General features: G+C 42.2%; 1 protein-coding gene across 5 annotated transcripts in view; it reads left to right on the top strand.

Moving 5' to 3' along the window:
• ARID5B (AT-rich interaction domain 5B) overlaps positions 1-18,211 on the top strand; it is a 175,338-nt gene that overhangs the window by 134,511 nt on the left and 22,616 nt on the right. For 4 of the 5 annotated variants that reach the window (XM_081104887.1, XM_081104888.1, XM_081104886.1 and 1 more), the window contains 3 exons: positions 145-257; positions 6,435-6,639; positions 8,573-8,625. In XM_081104887.1, the coding sequence (XP_080961013.1) occupies positions 145-257; positions 6,435-6,639; positions 8,573-8,625 (371 nt within the window). The remainder of the gene's footprint in view (positions 1-144; positions 258-6,434; positions 6,640-8,572; positions 8,626-18,211) is intronic. The other variant, XM_081104889.1, reaches the window with a different exon arrangement.

Raw genomic sequence — 18,211 nt, 5'->3', positions numbered from 1 at the left:
AAGCATTAAATGAGGGCTGGCTACCACAGATGCGTACATGTGTCTGCACACGTGATGGGGACCACTGGAGTAAGATGCTGGGTTTTGACTAAGGAAATCCATGCCAATGAAAATGTATATCAATTGCTCTCCATTTGTTTTCAGCGCCGAATCTTAAAGGCAGACCACGCAAAAAGAAATCATGCCCACAGAGAAGAGATTCATTCAGTGCTGTGAAAGATTCCAACAACAATTCAGATGGCAAAGCCATTGTCAAGGTACAGTTGTTTGCGCCGTGGTGTTCATTTTGCTGCATAGTTTTATTTTCCTCTTTCTCTTTATCTCTCTACTGTGTGTGTCTTAGTGGCACTTTGCAATTCCAGATCTAACTTTGGTATTCACAGCTCTCTGCTATGTCTATTCTCACCACCTCTCCTGCCTTGGGAGGTGGAGGGTGGGGGAGGGAGGTAAGCATTTTGATTAGTCAACAGAAAGACTTCCCACCTCCCAGTTTGGCCTGTTGGGTGAAGGACAGATGATTAAGCGCCCACGTCATTGAGGCTGAGATTTCATAGTAGGTGACACAATGACATAGTTTACTCTGCTTGTATCAAAAATAGACCAGCTGAACCATCCTTTTTCTGAATGTGTTCAGCTAAATCTGCTGCAGAGATTAATGGAGGATGAAATTAGAAATGGCTAGAATTAATCGTTTTAGTTCCATATTTTTTTTTTCAAAATCACCTCTAACTTACCTTAGAGTAAAATTAAAGACACATAGCAAAATGTTTACATGTATACATATACTCATCCATACATTTATATGTTTTCTAAGATCTCTCTTTTTTAATTAAATTTATTGGGGTGACATTGGTCAACATGATCATATAGGTTTCAGGTGTGGGTTTCTATATCACAAGATCAGTATATCTTAATGCAGAATAAAGGTCCAAGTTCAAGGCTACTTGTTGAGGACCCAGGCCCATTTTTGCCCTGGCATTCTTAGGAATTTTGAAAGTGTGAGCCTGAAGTATTTAGCACCAGGAAGTGTGAAGTGCCACTTCATATTTTCAGACCTATCTTTTTTACTTTAGTAAGTTTGGATCAGATTTCTATGGTTCCGTTTATGGGGTGTTTGCATTTAGGTGTTGTTTCTGTGCCAAAGGTAGCAATAGTCCCTTTAGGATCTGAATTGAAGACTGGATATCAACTGATACCACATTTCCAGATTCAAGGACTAAGCTTATGGAAGTGGGAACATTTTGATTATTGGCGACTTTGGAAGATTCTGATGTAGAAAAACATGAATTCAGTTCTATGTTGAAAATCTCCTGTTTTTCTGCCACGTACTCCACGCCTCCTCCCAGTGTAAGGAAACAAATCCTCAACATTCACATTCTGTAAATCTTATCTTCATGGGGCATTTCTGAGGCTGCTTTGTTATCATTTCTTCATGCTTCCAGGATTGCAAAGTGTTACAAAGAGATCAACCAGGAGAAATATATATTTTCTGGCTAAAACAACAACAACAAACTTCTTTCCCTAAAGTTATTTTTTTGTTCTGTTCATTTAACCATCTGCAAGTGGGTCCACCTGAATACCAAGTATGACATTTTCTAATAATTTGGACACCTCGCCCCTGGAGCTGCCTATCTAGGGCTTTGGTTTCCATGGTCTTTGAGGATGTCAGCCGGAACAGTTTATTCCCTGTGATGTGGTTCGCAATACAATAAAGAATGGAGTGAGAAGGCTTTAAGATTGTAACATTCAGCAGAGCTTGTACATGTCTTGTGTTGGCTCCCTGCCCCATACTTCTAAGATGACATCATGTGTTTATCCCGGCATTTCCTATACCTGAGCCCAGCGGGGTGAAGCTCCCTCTCATGTCACTTGGAGACACTACCAACGGATGCCTCTGGGAGTTTTATAATACTCATACAACTGACCTGAAAGCACAACCCTACAACATCTCTCTCCCTGGAAAGGCAACTCAGGACTCACACGAAGACCCACAAAACTAAAGAGAACAGGAGCCTGCTCTGTATTTGATGTTCACTGACTTAACCTTCGTAGGAATGATGGTCTACAAGCCATTTCTACCCCACCTCCCACCAGTGCAGCCTTTCAGAATTTTTACCTGGAGGAGGATTATCCTTCCATCGTTGGTTTCGATGGTGAATGTATGGATATCACACTGCAGCCAGCTCCTGGGGACTGGTCTAAATGTCCAACTCTTCTTGGAGCCTTGGATTATAGTCCTGCTATTCCAGTGGGTCATGCAAGACCTCTTCATATAGAAGAGAGACTGGTAGGTGTGAAGGATGGTGGACTTATTTGATGGCACCAACAAGACCGATATAAAATCCCTACAGAATGAACAAACCACATCTGGGCCAGGACTACCATTAAAAAGGCATCTGTGTCATCAAGTGGTCTTTTCTCATGAAATGCTACCGTAGAGATTACAAACCTGTGACCATCCGATCCTTCGCTGAGCTGGGAGCATCATTTCAGGTGACGGTTAGTTTGGCTTTATGACCAAGAGCTGTGTGACTTTTTCCTCCCAAAAGTTTCTCAGATAGACCATTTCTAACTACGGCTTTCTGCAGCTCCACCTGGCAGCGTGCTCAGCGTGAGAATCCATTGGGTTTCTTGGGTGCATGGCTGGTAAAACAAGTCAAGTCATCTACCTGTCTCCATCAAAGGTTGCACTCTCTCAACACAAACATGAAAACTAGCTTTAAAAGACTCTGAGAAGATCACGGCTTCCCAAAGATAGCAAAAGTCATGTGGGAAAAGGTTCCAGTTCTCCGGTGATGTCGTGAAGGTGTCCAGCTCAAGTACTGCTGTTTCCCTTGGGATCATCTTACAGCAGCAGATCTGGGGCCCGAGCCAGTTCATATGGTGACCTACACAGGAGAAGTCTCAGCCCAGGGCTCTAATGAAAGGACTCCACTGATAGAAGGCAAATGACTTCACATCTTATAAGCACTTTCCAAAGGCCAGACGTGTACAACAGGTGGTTTATAGCCTAAAAGGGACATAAAAAGGAAGCAATGTCTCCTTTCATTTACATCACAAACATACTTTCAACATTTTACAAATAGGACGCATTCATTATTTTCCATATTTTTTCATCCCCTTTGGTTCTCAGAACTACCTCTACAGTTTATCCCCTCCCGGTTTCCCGAGGAAGAAAATGAGGGTATCCTAGCACGTTAGTGACTGAATTGAAATGACTCCAGCTTCTTTCCTGCTGGTTCAGCACATCTCACTGTCCCAGTTAAAAGCTGGATTAGTTATAACTCCATCCAGCAAAAGGATGTGGTTAATATCAAATCGGTGGTGGCTCATTGAAAACAGTAAATGTGTATTCTTTACTTAGCACTTCCTCAAGCACTTTGGAAACCCCAAAGCTCTTAGTGAGCTCAACAAGTATTAGACGTACAGGTCGGGAGAAACAGAGCTTGTAATTAACTGTTACCATCAAAAGGGTGGGCTTTCTCAAGGTCAACACAAGGACTAGCTCTCTTTTAATATTTCAGTGGATTAAAATGCTCAGAATGTTTTGGATAAATGTGAAAAAAGTACAAAAGAACTTGGGCTGTTTCTATCCAGAAACAGAATAATGCCCGAAAGGGCTCATTTATATTAACTGAAGAAATGTATGGGGCTAGTCTGAGAAAGGAAGCCGCTGTTCACTTCTTAGGAAGCACCTGGTTCCCAAGGAGACACCAACTGGGAAGACACCAACTGAGGTGCAGGATGGAGTTCAGGAGGTGGCAGCTGCTTCACCTGGAGCCTTTTCCGTGAAGCAGGGAGTCTGAATGGCATTGGGCCTGATTTGTGCACCCCTCCTCGCTTTCCTTCTGTTTCTGGGTGTCTCTGCACAGGTGAGGCAGAAGGTTAGGCAGCTATCTAGACGCTGAGGGATAAACCTCTTTCTCCCTTAACAATGGCATTTCTGACCTAATAATATAGAAAAGTGGTCCATTATCACTACAGGTTGAAGGCTCAGACTGTTTTATATGCAAACCTTATGTCTACTCTTATTTGTACAAGACTGGAGTTTAGAGTGAGGGAGACCTCTAACCCCAGAAGCCTGCCCCTCGCTAGCCAAATGACAATACAGGACCTAGCTGAGCTCCAGTTTCCTCATCTGTAAGGTGGGGCTAAATACTAGCCTTTTATGAGTCTTGTGTACATGAGGTAGACTGTATGAAGCCCAGCACTGTCTCTGGCGCATTGTAGGTGCTCAGTTGATAAATCACCTTTCTAAGTTGTGGTTTTGTAAAACCTAGCCGTTAAGATGTGCTTTTTCATTGGAATCATGTTTTTATTGCCAATTTAATATTTTTATAAGAGTGTCAGTGAAGTAGTATAGTGTTTAAAATCGCAAGCCCTAGAGTTGTGACTACCTGGGTTCCAATCCCAAACTTGCCACTTACTAACCGGGACGGGATCTTGTGATTGTGTACGTGTCATTCATCCTCTCTGTACCTCAGTTTCCTCTAAGATGAGAATAATAATTCACCTCCTTAGAGTTGTGGGCATGAAATGAGAGAATTCCACCTTGGCCGGTTTGGCTCAGTTGATAGAGTGTCAGCCTGCAGACTGAAGGGTCCTGGGTTTGATTCTGGTCAAGGGCACATGCTCCAGGTTGCAGGTTTGATCCCCTGTTGGGGGTGTGCAGGAGGCAGCTAATCAATGATTCTCTCTCATCATTGATGTTTCTATCTCTCTCTTCCTATTCATCCCTCTCTGAAATCATAAAAAACTTATTTTTTAAAAAAATTGAGATAATACCTAGAAAATGCTTAGAAGAGCCTGGCTCCTAGTAGCCACTCAAAAAAGGTTGGGACCAGTACAGATTAAAATGGGAGTAATTTTGCGATTTCAAAAAGCCTTGAAATGATAGATTTCATCAGAACTTTAGACTCGGCAATCTAAAATTTGGCAGTGAAAAAATGATGATCACATAAAGTTTCACTGGATGTTTCCCTTAATATATAATGTTACAATGTACTGAAGTTTGAAAATACTGTTAAGTAAAAATTCTCCATGGAAAAATTTTTAATACCATTTCCACAGGCCCTTAAAAATTAAAATCTTATCTAGGAGCTCAGTTGAATGAGTTGTGCAGGAAGTTTTATTTTTAGCAGGACTCGTCTGAAGATATTAAACTACCGTGTTCACTTGCGAGAATAAGCCATAGAGAAAACCTTTTAAAAGGATACACTTCCCTTTAATAAATAAGCATAGCCTTTTCTGTTCTTAGTGCTTGGAAAGGAGAATCTGAAGGGAGGAAAAAAGAGAGAGGTCAAAAATCTGAAATGGAAAACGTTGTTGAGTAAGTGGGACATTTTTATTCATATCATTCCCCCAGCCCTTGCCCTCTTCTCTTCGATGTTAGATATGGAGATGTAAAGAATATTGGAATGTACACATTCCCCACGGGCGCACTTGAACTTAACGTTTGACCCTTTGTACTTCCCCCTTTTACAATTAAAATAGCTCAGCAACTTCGCGTTATATTTAACAGCCATCAAAGGCCTCTTGTAGAGCATGGCAGTGAGGAGGGAACATTAGGTTAGCCTCTCGGTGTGCCAAGTCCCATATTCGCCTAGAGTATGGAAGGCAGAACATCTGGAGCATTCACCGCCATTTATTTGTTCATTATGGAGCAAGTTCACATTTCCAGGTGACCTCTCCTCTTTGTGGCAAGTTCACATTTCCTATTTCCTATAGTCTCAGGGCCGACTGAAAAGCAAGAAACCCTCATTAAAGAGTGGGATCTTTCCTGTCCTCCTGAGGGTAGAACCGGCTGATGTTCCTGATGCCAGTGTCTGCTGGCATCCATGTGTCTTCCCAGGTTGCTGGAAAGAGTAGCAACAAGATAAGTTTCCTATGAAGAGATGGACTTGTCTTTCATTGTGATACAAAGTGTGGAGTGTAGGACTCTGGGTGAAGAAGCTAGGGATTGTTCAATGACATTCACAGATGGTGCTCCTTAGGAAAAGTATATGAAGAGGCAGGAGAATGGCCCCACCAGATGCCAACACTGTTTCTGGTTTCACATCAACATACTTGGAAGGAGTCTGAAAGAGGCTGGAAAAAACTGGCCACCTGTTTCTATAAATAAAATTTTATTGGGACACAGCCACACCCATTTGTTTACATACTGCCTATGACTGCTTTCACACTAGAGTTGAGCAGTCTCAAGAGAGGCTGTGATGGCCCAAAGTCTACAATATTTACTGCTTGGCTTGACAGAAACTCACCATCCCCTGGTCTAAGACAATTCTTATTCAGTGATGCCTCTAAAAAGCTATTTGAGGGCAAGGGCAATGTATTGGTTCACCCTTCCCACCCAGTGAAATATGTCACGCGCTACAGCTTTGTAAACGGTCCGGGGCTGCGCTTGATTTGATGTGGCATTTTCCCCCCTCTTCCAGGTGAAATGCGAGGCCAGGTCTGCCTTGACCAAGCCGAAGAATAACCATAATAACTGTAAAAAAGTCTCCAATGAAGAAAAACCAAAGGTTGCCATTGGTGAAGAGTGCAGGGCAGACGAGCAGGCCTTCCTGGTGGCACTTTATAAATACATGAAAGAAAGGAAGACGCCAATAGAGCGAATACCCTATTTAGGTTTTAAACAGAGTAAGTATACTTGTTTTCATTTTTGAAATATGAAAACTGCTCAGATTCTTTGACTTGGAAAAAAATATTTTTGACTCAGGATTATGTTGAAATCCTAATCTGGGGATGATGATGTTCTCTGTTTATACTAAATCTACAAATCATCCAAGCCAGGAATTTTTTTCCCTTCCTTTTTCCGCTGCATTGTTCCCTTCTGGGGCAGTTGCAGTGAGATATTTATAGGCTTGAATCCACTGATTATGACTGGAAATAGACATGTTGAAAGTTTCTCATTTTCTGTTTTGTCAATCTTGAGTGTTTGCAACGCCTTTCTTCTGAGATAATAATATGACGTAGCTTTATCAGACACAGATGTTGCCTGTGAAAAGACCGCTTTTAAAAGGAGGACATTTAGAGGTGGACAAAACAACAACAAAGAGAAAGCATATTTCCTAAGCCCCAGATTTGTTAAGAGATAACAAAAACCTGATGACTTCAGAGGAAACAAGAAGTAAACACATTTGAACCGAGGACCTAATTTTGAATTACTTTGACATGTCCGTTTAACCGTCCTCAGTATGTTTTTATGCAGATTAGGGAACTCACAGCTGAGCAGAATTCCATATAAAAAAGTAGAAGAAACCCAGACCCCGCCTTGATTTCACAAATGAATATATATTTGGCCTCTGTCTGGATTTTGTGGCACATGAAGCGTGAGCCTCTGGCTTGATACAGTATTTTCTCCCAAAGTATCTTCCTAGATTAAAACCATGTGTCATTTTGATGAAGAATGTCAAACCTGCATGTTTTACATAACAATTTACATACCTAATAGCAACTGGCACTGATTGCAAGAGAACCCTCGCAGCCATTATAAACTTATATAACTACGAATGATTACAATGTTTGTCTGAAAACTGGTTGCTGGAAATAGAAGTAAAATTAATGTACTATGAACAGCTTTGTTGCATTATGCATTGGTTCAGATTAAATCAAGGCCGAGGCAGGGCTCTTGATAGCTTTGAAACAGTGCAAGGTTCAATGAGGCTTCTTGAACGTGTTGTGTCAAAGAGCCTTTTAAAATTGATTTTATTTTATTTTTTTATTTCTCTTACCAAGGAATGACTTGAAGTCCAATTTTCCCCTCTTGTAAAAGAATCAAATCCATAGCAGCCCCAGTATCTGGTACAAGTGAACAGGGTTGCTAGCGATTTGACATAGTTGTTTAACAACATAAACATATGCAAACCCTGGAAAGAGAAATCTGTTTAAAAGAAGTATTTTTGCAATACCGTACAGGCGAGTTAGGGGACTAAGTGGACTCATTTCCTCTGTGATGGAGTATCTTCCTTCCCTTTGATCTGTTGTATCACTGATGCCTCAAGGGGGAAATATTTTTCCTGCTCACTGCAAGGCACCACATGTTAGTGAAATACAGTATGAGTTTTTTATATAGTGCTGCCATCAGGCATTCTATTAAAAAGATAATCATATATTAACTTAGCTGTTATTGATAGATTATGAAGAGATTTTATCTGAAGGAAGCATATATTATTACCCAATGGCTTCTTTCTAAGGGTTGAACCAGACCAGCCCCAAACTGGAAAAATCCCACAGTTCCCCCAAGGACACTGTAACCTAGCTCCTCTCCATCTGCTGATGGCAACAGGACGCAAACTGTGTTGTCCTTTATCCTAAAAGTAGAACCATTTCCGAATTTGTGACTGTTCTTTAGAAATATTTTAAGTGGTAATAATATATCCTGTTATTGAGTGCCCTTTGGCAAATTGTTTCCTAAGAACTTAGATCTCTGGGGTACGTTAGTATTTCTTTTCTTTCTTTTTTTTTTCTCTTTCTCATTGAAAAACAAAACAAAACAAAAATGTTTTAATTGACATTTCTTGGAAATATGTTAATGCAATGCTTATCTAAATACTTATTGTCCCTCTAACAGTTAACCTTTGGACTATGTTTCAAGCTGCTCAAAAACTGGGAGGATATGAAACAGTAAGTGTTTAAGCAACTTAAATGAAATAATTTTGCAATCTAAACCCCTCCCCCGCCCCTTTGACCAAAATAGAGACAATAAGAAAGCAGACCATCACTGACTGCCTTTTCCAATGGCTCTACACTTTTGGGGGTTTATTGGGCCGCTTTTGGAAACAGTCCCAATTAGTTCCAGGTTTGGCAAAATTGTAAACTTGTCGTAAAAGCTACAAGTGGAAAACATATGTAACTCTCCCCTGTCAGGGAAATTAGTTGGGTCTGTAATTTTTTCCCATGTTGAGAAAGGGCTATTATTGTACAACAAGCCAAGATTGCATAAAAGAAATTTCCCTTGGCAACATACCTGACATCTGCTCATGTCTAATATGGGAAATGTATTAAAGGCTTTCAGAAGTAATCAGTATTGGCCATTAAGGAATAAAATGCAGCAAATCTCCTCTCATTCTGGGGCAGAGCGGCTTTATTAGACAAGGGTCAGTGCCGCATAAACAGGAAGTTATCAGACTTATTCAGAACAGGCTCTGACACTCTTTATCAGCTAATTCTAACTGACAGGAACGGGTTATTTTTAGCTCATGGGACAATTTGATGGCCACGGATTTTTATAGCTTGTATTTTGAACCAATAAAATGTTAGAGCAGCAAACTAAGATTAAAATCTTGAAGGAAGAAGAAAGAGCTGCATTAATATAGCACACAGAGATGACATCTGTAATAAAATCAGTTGACATAGGAAGATGTCGTCATTGGAAATATTTTCTCCTCCACACAATGATCAGATTAAGTTGTGCAGTTTCTTCTGCAATTGAATAAGAAATTGTTGTTTCTTTCCTTACTAAGTAACCTGGGATATCTCTGTATCATAGTAAAATGACAGTAAGAGACACAAAATCAAGAAAATGAAATTCATTTTAACCCAAACATAATAACTAGTGTTTCTGGCCAGATACAGCATATTGTTCCACAAACTAACTGAATAGTTGGATGTCAGGAGCTGGGGACGGGAAAAGATGGCAAACATTATATGATTCAGATAGTCTGGTATTTACTATAGAGATATCTGCTGTGAATTCTGACTAAAAACTCTTTGGGTAGGTGTGCATGTAATATTTTTAGTTAATATATGGGCTACAGATATATGTTTGTGAGGAAATATAATACTGATATGAACTACATGTAAAATGTGCATTTCATAGACATGAATTTACTTAAAATGCTTGTTTTATCAAGTGCCCTATGTAAAAATAAACAGTGTTATTTCTTCACTTGGTTGGATCTGTTGAGGGAACAAAGAATGGACTCTTTGCCACTGTGACTCATAGTTTTGCAAAATCTTGAGCTAATTATAGCTTTCATCTGTGTGAAAAAGATGATATCTTATTCAGGGTTAGTCTCATAAATTTAGGAATCGACCCCATAGCCTAGACTTTTAAGTCTAACTTTTTGTGTTAAGAATAGGAGTATACATTTTTATGAACTGTGACTACAGATAAGTTACATGATATTGCACAATATTATGAAATGTCTTTTTAAATCCAGGAACTTGTTGTTATTCACTGATAAGGAGAGTGCTAGCAAATTTCACAGAATCAGTTTTTCCTGCTTTTGTATCTTCTGTATCTTCACAAGGACTTTTTTCCCATGAAACTGCAATTGGTGTCGAATATACAAAAGAAATTTCTGCTAAGTTTCAGGGCATTTGCAGTATTCTTTGAACAAGTAGTACTTATTGTTTTGTTGGATGAATGAATGAATGAATGAATGATCACACAATTAGAAAATCACCTAAACACATACAGGGTGGGGCAAAAGTAGGTTTAGAGTTGTTCATATGGAAAATAATACAGTAATCCTCCTATCTAATAATAGAGAAACATGGTAATTAACTGTAACTTTGCTACCCTTCTTATTGGCTAATCAGTGAGATATGCAAATTAACTGCCAACCAAGATGGAGGCCGGCAGCCAGGCAGCTGAAGTGAACAGGAGGCTTGCTTGCTCCAGTGATGGAGGAAGCCAAGGTTCCCCGCCTGCCGCTGCCGGCCTCTGAGCTGCACTCTAAGAAACAATGTTGCAATTATAGAAGCTAAACAAACCCCAGAAACCTGCTTTCAGCCAGCCTGGCCCCAGAGCTGGAGTTGCAACAGTGTTTCAATTATAGAAGCCAAACAAACCCAGATACCTGCTTTCAGCAGCCGAGGTCTCAGAGCTGGAGCCGAGCCCCAGAGCTAAAGCCAGCTCTCAGTTCCAGTGACAGCCATAGAAGGTAAATAAATCCCAGAATACAAAAAAAAGAAAAAAAGGAGAGGTTGGGAGCTTCAGTCACCCGCCAGCCTGAAAACGGCCCTCAGCCCCTCACCCAGACTGGCCAGGCACCCCAGTGGGGACCCCCACCCTGAAGGATGTGTGACCAGCTGCAAACAGCCATCATCCCCTCATCCAGGCTGGCCAGGCACCCAAGTGGGACCCCCACCCTGATCCGGGACACCCTTCAGGGCAAACCAGCTGGCCCCCACCTGTGCACCAGGCCTCTATCCTATATAGTAAAAGGGTAATATGCAAATTGACCCTAACAGCAGAAGGACTGGGAATGACTGGTCACTATGACACACACTGACCACCAGGGGGCAGATGCTCAATGCAGGAGCTGCCCTCTGGTGGTCAGGGTGCTCTCACATGGGAGGAGCTCTGCTCAGCCACAAGCCAGGCTGATGGCTGCCAGTACAGCGGTGGTGGTGGGAGCCTCTCCTGTCTCCTCAGCAGCGCTAAGGATGTCTGACTGCAGTTTAGGCCTGCTCCCCGCTGGCAAGTGGACATCCCCCGAGGGCTGCCGGGCTGCCAGAGGGATGTCTGATTGCCATCTTAGGCCCAATACCCCAGGGAGCAGGCCTCAGCCAGCAGGTGGTCATCCCTTGAGGGGTCCCAGACTGCGAGAGGGCACAGGCCGGGCTGAGGGGGCCCCCCCTCCCCCCCTGAGTGCACAAATTTTTGTGCACCGGGCCTCTAGTTAATAAATAATAACAGAAGAATAAACTCTGTTTCACATAGTGTAAAACTACTTTTGCCCTACCCTGCATTTATTGAGTGTCTTTTGTGTACAAGGCATTGTGTTGGGCATTTTGGGAGATGCAAACATATCTAGGCCAGTAGTTCTAGTTGCTTACCATCCATAAGAGGTGGCAATAAGAGATATGGTAGAAAAGATCCTGTACCTCCTCATTTAGAGATGAGGGAAGGAAAACTTATTACTCTGATGACAGTTGAGCAGAATTTTGGAGAATAGATGGAATTTAGACATGACAGATCATGGCCTCCCAGGAAGAGAAAATCAAATGGGGAAATAAAACATGGAGGTAGAATAAGGTTGGGCATAGAGAGTTTAATTCACCTAAAGATGAGTGACTAGCTGGCCAGGATGAATGACCATGAGAGAAGGCTGGAGCCCAGTGAGTAGAGATCTTGGATTCTAGGCCCCAGAGTTATTCATCAAGCTGCAGGGGGATATCTTGGAGACTGTTATGCTTTGTCACTTATTCTGCCTTCACTGTGTGTGAAGGTGGAGCAGAGTAGAGAGAGGCTGGGATAAAGGGATATGGAAGACCAGATTGGTGTCTGCCTTTTATCTGGTTATGAGTTTCATGTCACTTCAGCAAATCCACATGAGGACTGGTGATCTCTGTGATGGCTCTTTCCCCTTCCATTTCCATTCACACTTCAGCTCCCTCATTGTGCATTGGGTCCCTCCCATTCTTCAGAACACTCCGGATTTTTTCATCTCACCTCAGGCAGGGAATCTCCATAGCCATCTTTCTATGAAATCTTCATCTGAGGCCATAAGCTAGATGAAGCTAATTGGTGGGATTTTTTTCTTCCCTCGCTCTCTCCCTTCCTTCCTTCTCTCCACCCCCCCCCCCCCCCGCCTTTTTTTATTTGCCTCATGTAGGCACTTAAGGTTGCCACTCCCATTCCACACTTAAGCTTTTGAATCTCCTAAGTGAAGAATAAGTTTTTCTTTTAGTATATTTTGGCTAATAAAATTGTGAGATGTTCGGTGAGAATTCAGTTTTGAAGTTAGTCCAGAAGCTGTATGAATAATATCCAAAGCCTGGGGACTTAAGTTGTCATCACAGTGTTACCAAAGGACACTTATCTGTGAGATTCTCTGATACCAGAACAACTATAGACTTGTCATTTAGAGCTCAAAAGAGATCTTAGAATCGTCTAGATCAGTGCTTCCCAAAGGTTACTCCACCACTGACGCTCAAATTTTCAATGGGGAACTTTAAAGTATAAGCCATTGTCTAGGCCTCCACACTGAAATATAAACTTTGTTGTAGGGCCTGAGCCTGAGAACCTGAGATTCCCTTTTCTTAAGCTGTCCAGTTGAGGTTAATTCAAAGCTAAGTGTAACAGCGATTATTAACACTTCACCTCATGGGTCATAGCTTCAGAATGGGACCCCATTTAAGTCAAATGTCAAAGATTAGAAAGCTATCTTCAGGCCATTACTAACTAAACATCCAACATGTTAACATTTTGTTGACTCAAAAGAAGCCAAAATTTTCCCATGAGTATTTTTCCATTTAGTAAATGGTCATCTAAATTGTGACTCAGTAAGCTATTTTCGTTTTGAATAAGGGAAAGTGTAGCACCCTAACATTTTTTATTTTTCACAAATTGGCCTTTGTGTAGAAAAAGATCCTCACCATGTTCCAGCCCCAGCCTTTGTTTTACAAATGAGGGAACTGAGGTACAAGGAGGTGAAATTATTTGCAGGGATCATCATGGCATTCTCCCAGTTCTGACAGCTGAGAATGTTGTGCACAATCGTGTTACCCTCCATAGCCACTGGAAGTTAAAGGAGATTCATAAATGATCATTCTTTGAGCCTTCCATTCTCAGCAGTCCCTTATGCATCCAGATTGCTTTCTACATAATGTGGGTGATTCTTGGAAAAAAGATTGACTAACATACCTTTGTTGATAGCATCTTTCAGTCAGTTCTTCGTATCTAACATGATCCTTAGCAGATAAACTACTACCTGCTGAAACTATCTGATTCTTGAGAAAAATGTGTGAATTTAGGAGATGGGGGTCAAGAAGTCTGGATGGTGTAAATATTAGCAACAGTAAAAAATTTCAAGTTTAAAATTTGTAAATGTATCTCTTCTCCACTTGTGATTGGATAAAAACGTCCCTCTGGAATTCCTTCTGGCTATAAAAAGAGGCCATCTTAATTGGTTTGTTTTTGTTTGTGGTTATAAGCTATTTCAAATCTTCTGGTTTGAATTGTGGATTATGGATTATTTCATTTCAGTTCTTCAGTACCCTCAAATTTAATTTAAAAAAGAAAGAGGAGCAAAAGTTTTATTTTAAGCCTTTATAACATTTGACTAGCGGCTATATTCGGTTCTCTTGGGGTCCTCTACCTTTGCTGGAAATATATATTGTGTCTCTGCGTCCTTAAATTTAGAGATCATAAATATATTGAATGGATTGATTTCCGAAAAAAACAAACAATATCCTGGCATTTTGATTGTTTGGCAATGAGGACCCTTCCTTTGCAGTCCTATATCCAACTTCTTCCACACATTTTAGAGTTTTGGTACTGACAGTTGAGGATGCAGAACTGGATAAAGTTGCTGATGAGCTAAGAGGCCTGCACTTCAGTTTCTGGTGAAGCAATTAAAGCTCGCAGGGTAGCTTGGGGTATTAGCAGGATGCATCGAGTTGAAGGTGGTTTGCTAAAGTGATTTCCATTTGGCTACCCGTTTGATGGCATGCCAGAGGCAGTATTTGGAAAGAAGGTAGTAGAGCAGGGAGTTGGGTCTTAAGTAAATCTAGAGGCAGAAGACCATGCACGTGGTGCCTTTGGAGAATGTCAGCGAGCAGCCCCCATCTTCCCATGGGTGAGACAGGACCATTATTTCTCATCTGGAAGGAGTTGCTTATCTTCTTGCTGGAAGGATTAGGCTTTGACATGAGATTCTGACTTTGAAGAAAGATGACAGTCAGTGACAAAAATGACAGAAATTCTGTCATTTCATGACATCCTCTCAATCTACTAACCCTAGTTCTCTGGACAGACAAAACCTCTTGCTTAATTCAAAATGTTTGAGGCCAAAGATGATGTCATGCAGTTTTGAAAGGCTCCAGTTCCTGGAGTACTACCAGGAAAAAAAAGTCATCCTCCTTTCATTCAGTCCGCCCTCAAGGTGTCCTGAGAAAGACGCTGTTTCTCAGAGCAGCCTGGGCAGCACCGCTTGCCGGAAAACTCTCCTTTTGACTTCATATTTCCTGCACATTCTTAAGCCATGGAAACTCCAGAGTCCTAAAAGATCTCTGATGGCTGTTTCCTCACCAGGCCACAACAATGCCAAGATTATTCATCCCTGCAACCTCAAAGGGAGCAAAATCAAGGCCCGAAGTCTGTGTCTTGGGTTAAAACAGTTGTCCAGTTTTTCTTAAGTGACAGGATAGTCTCATCAAGTAAAATCATGGAAGGGACAATTCCTTTCCCACGCACTGGACCTGTTTTCTTGACTGGGGTGAGCCAGGTGAAGAGTTAGCTTCGGGCCACCTGTACCACATCGCCTGGGTTCTGAAGCGCAGTTTGAAAACCACTGTACTTACGGGCAGTGAAACTTCATGAACATAAAAGGTGTGGAGTGCTTTTCAGAGTTTCTTGGGTCTTACCGCACTTGGGAAAGAAGTAACTGTCAAGTGTCTTCCAAGTATGATTGGGGCTCACACACACCTAGATTGGTTTATTTCACTTGGGTGTGGTCTGCTCAGCTTTTCATCTTGCTTCATGGTTCATTGTGTGGGGCTGTGCTTCCTGCTAAATTATGATCCCTTGAAAGCTGTAACATCTCTTTCTGTTCATGATGCCTTCCCACCCTCAACCCTCCACCTCCATGCCTCTGTACCTGACACAGCGCCCTAAGACAGGAAGCACTAGCAGATGGGTTGCTGTTCTGAACCTCTATCATCAAAGTGAGGACCTTGAAGGAGATGCCAGGAGAAGCACAATCCATGAGAAATAACTGCCGGATGAATTTGGCCATTTTCTTTAGGAAACAAAGAGCCAGGAGTTCTTTGTATCTTTACAAATATAAAATAAATAGAAGGTGAGGTGGAAATGTGAACATGACCAGGAGGCCTGAAGCTTAGGGAAAATTGATCAAACTAACCCCTTGGCTAGATTACACTTCACCGCTAAATGGGGCTAGGGACTGGATACCAGGAAGCAGACGGCGGTTCTGCCCCAGATAGGGTTTAAAGCTAACACACATCCAGAGAGCACATTAAACAACAGAATAAAAACCCTAAGCAAATGAGTAATTAGGCCCGACGCAGGCATATTAGAACAGAAGGCAGATTTATTCAGGTGGGAGAACGATGCCCAGTAGCTGGGTCAGGAGGACTTCTCAGGTTTCCCCCTCTCTCCTTATAGGGCCGTGCGACCCATTATAAAGTTTGGATAATGGGAGGATGCAGACATTTCTTGCTTTAGAGCCTGTGGCCAGCATTTGTATTAAAAGTGCACCTGGACACACACAAAAATAAAGTTGGGCACCTAGGAGAACTGTGCACTTAAAAGCACTTCACAGTTGGAAAGAGCACAGTTGATGACTTTCCTGTGGAAAGAAAATGTCTCAAAATGGCCCGATTCATCCAGGCTGGCCAGTGGACCCTAAGGAAATGGAGAGACCGTTTCCTCGGAGGCCAGGCCCTTGTTGTCTTCACTCCAGATGAGCCCTCACTAGTGAAAACTGTATTTAAAAACGGGAGCCTGCCGGCTTGGGGCTAACACAGACCCCTGGCCTGCTGCTCACGGCTTGTTAGCACCAAGTGGGGCTTGATGCTGGCTTCCTGCTGCCACATTTCAATCCGAGAGGGAGGAAGATTTTTGTTTCCCTTTTGACGATTCATTATTTCTTCTTAAAGAAGTTGTGCCATCTCTGTGATAGGCAAGTATTTAACAGGGCATTCCCTAGTCTAGATGATAGGATGTGGGAGGGGGACATGGTCAGATTCCAAAATTATCCTTATCAGCAGTGGTCTCTTCTTCATTACATTTTCCACAATCTGTATTATTTTGTGTAGGTGTTTGGTCAATTGTTTATTGCTGCACCCCCCCTCCTCCTCCCCCTCAAGGATGAAGTCATGTTGGGTCTGGTTGTCATTGTTGCATCTCAGCTGCTAGCACAGTGCCCAACAGATGGGAGATGTTCAGTACATGCCGAATGAATGGATGTGTGCATGGATGGATTCAGATATAATTGGAACTTATCCGTGACTCTGTGGTGACCATCATAGTAAAACCTCTGTTCTATCTAGAGGCAGGAGCAGCCAGGGCAGAAGGAACCATAGTTTTATTGGGTTCTTTAAGAGTAACATTGTAGAGCATTATTAACCTAGCCCGCCCCCTTGGGTTCTTGCTGACCTCGTCGTTAGGCTCTTTGCCCACTAGGTCAAAGTTGAGAACTTACAGCAGAAGTTATACTTCCCACAGTCATCTGCCTCACTTGAAGCAAAGGGCCCCTGGAGTTCTGTGTTATCACCCCGCTCCAACCATGGGCTATTCAGGAGGACATTCTGATATGGAGGCTGCTTTGATGTCGCAGGAAAAGGTCTGCTTTTGGGACCATAAGACATCAGTATGAACCTTGGTTTTGCCATTCTGCTGCTGTGTACCCTTGGGCACATCATGCAACCTCCCCTCCGAGTCTCCCTTCCTTCTATAATCCGCCTCACAGGCTGATGGGAGGATTAAATGACATTATGGATGTGAAATCTCTTTATAAAATATGAAATGCAGTGTACAGGAGATCCAAGAGTGACAGGAGTGGTGGTCTGTTGTGAAGTGATTGCAGGGACACGTGCAGGCTGTTTCCTGGCCCTGCTGGGCTCCCAAGGCCCTCACACCTCATCTGAGAGAGGTTTCTTCTTCCTTCATTCTTCCTGATTCTCTCATAGGCCAGCCTGAAATTGTATTCTTTAAAAGGCTGGAGGGAGCTTTTCATTAAATATAACATAACTACCAAAAATATGTAGTGTTTTGAGTGTTTTGAAAGGAGCTTGAAACCGTTTATTATCATCGAAACCAAGCCACAAATAAAGGAGGGTTCATTTTTAGCTACACCTGCTAGTGGAGGTAAAGGTGGTTCTTTCTAATGAGAACCATTGGAACAAATTGGTTCAAGAATGATGGACGTGAAATTGAACCATGCAGAACTCACATTGTCTCGAGGTCCCACTGGGGCCTGTTGAGAAGGCTTTACAGGAATGAAGGGGTTCTCTTGATTTGAAATGGAAAAGATACCTCTTACCTTCTAATGTTTAACCGCCCTTGCCCTCCTCCGTAAAGATTACAATTTCAAGCCCCTGGTGGCAAGTGCAGAGTTCTTCCCCCTGGATTACTGTCTTTAACCCCAAAGTGGGCTCCATGGGCAGCTCTGGGGGTATTTTTCACAAGAAGCCTCCTGCTCTGATTGTATTAAATGCACGGCCCTCAATGCCACACCCTGCCCCCTCCACAGTCCACTCACAGTTTCCCTGTGATCTAATTCGGAAACTTTCACGG

The sequence above is a fragment of the Myotis nattereri genome (assembly GCF_964212035.1).
Source record: "Myotis nattereri genome assembly, chromosome: 13".
Lineage (NCBI taxonomy): Eukaryota > Metazoa > Chordata > Mammalia > Chiroptera > Vespertilionidae > Myotis > Myotis nattereri.
Note: the sequence above shows the minus strand (reverse complement) of the source record. Positions and strands in the feature narration are given on the sequence as shown.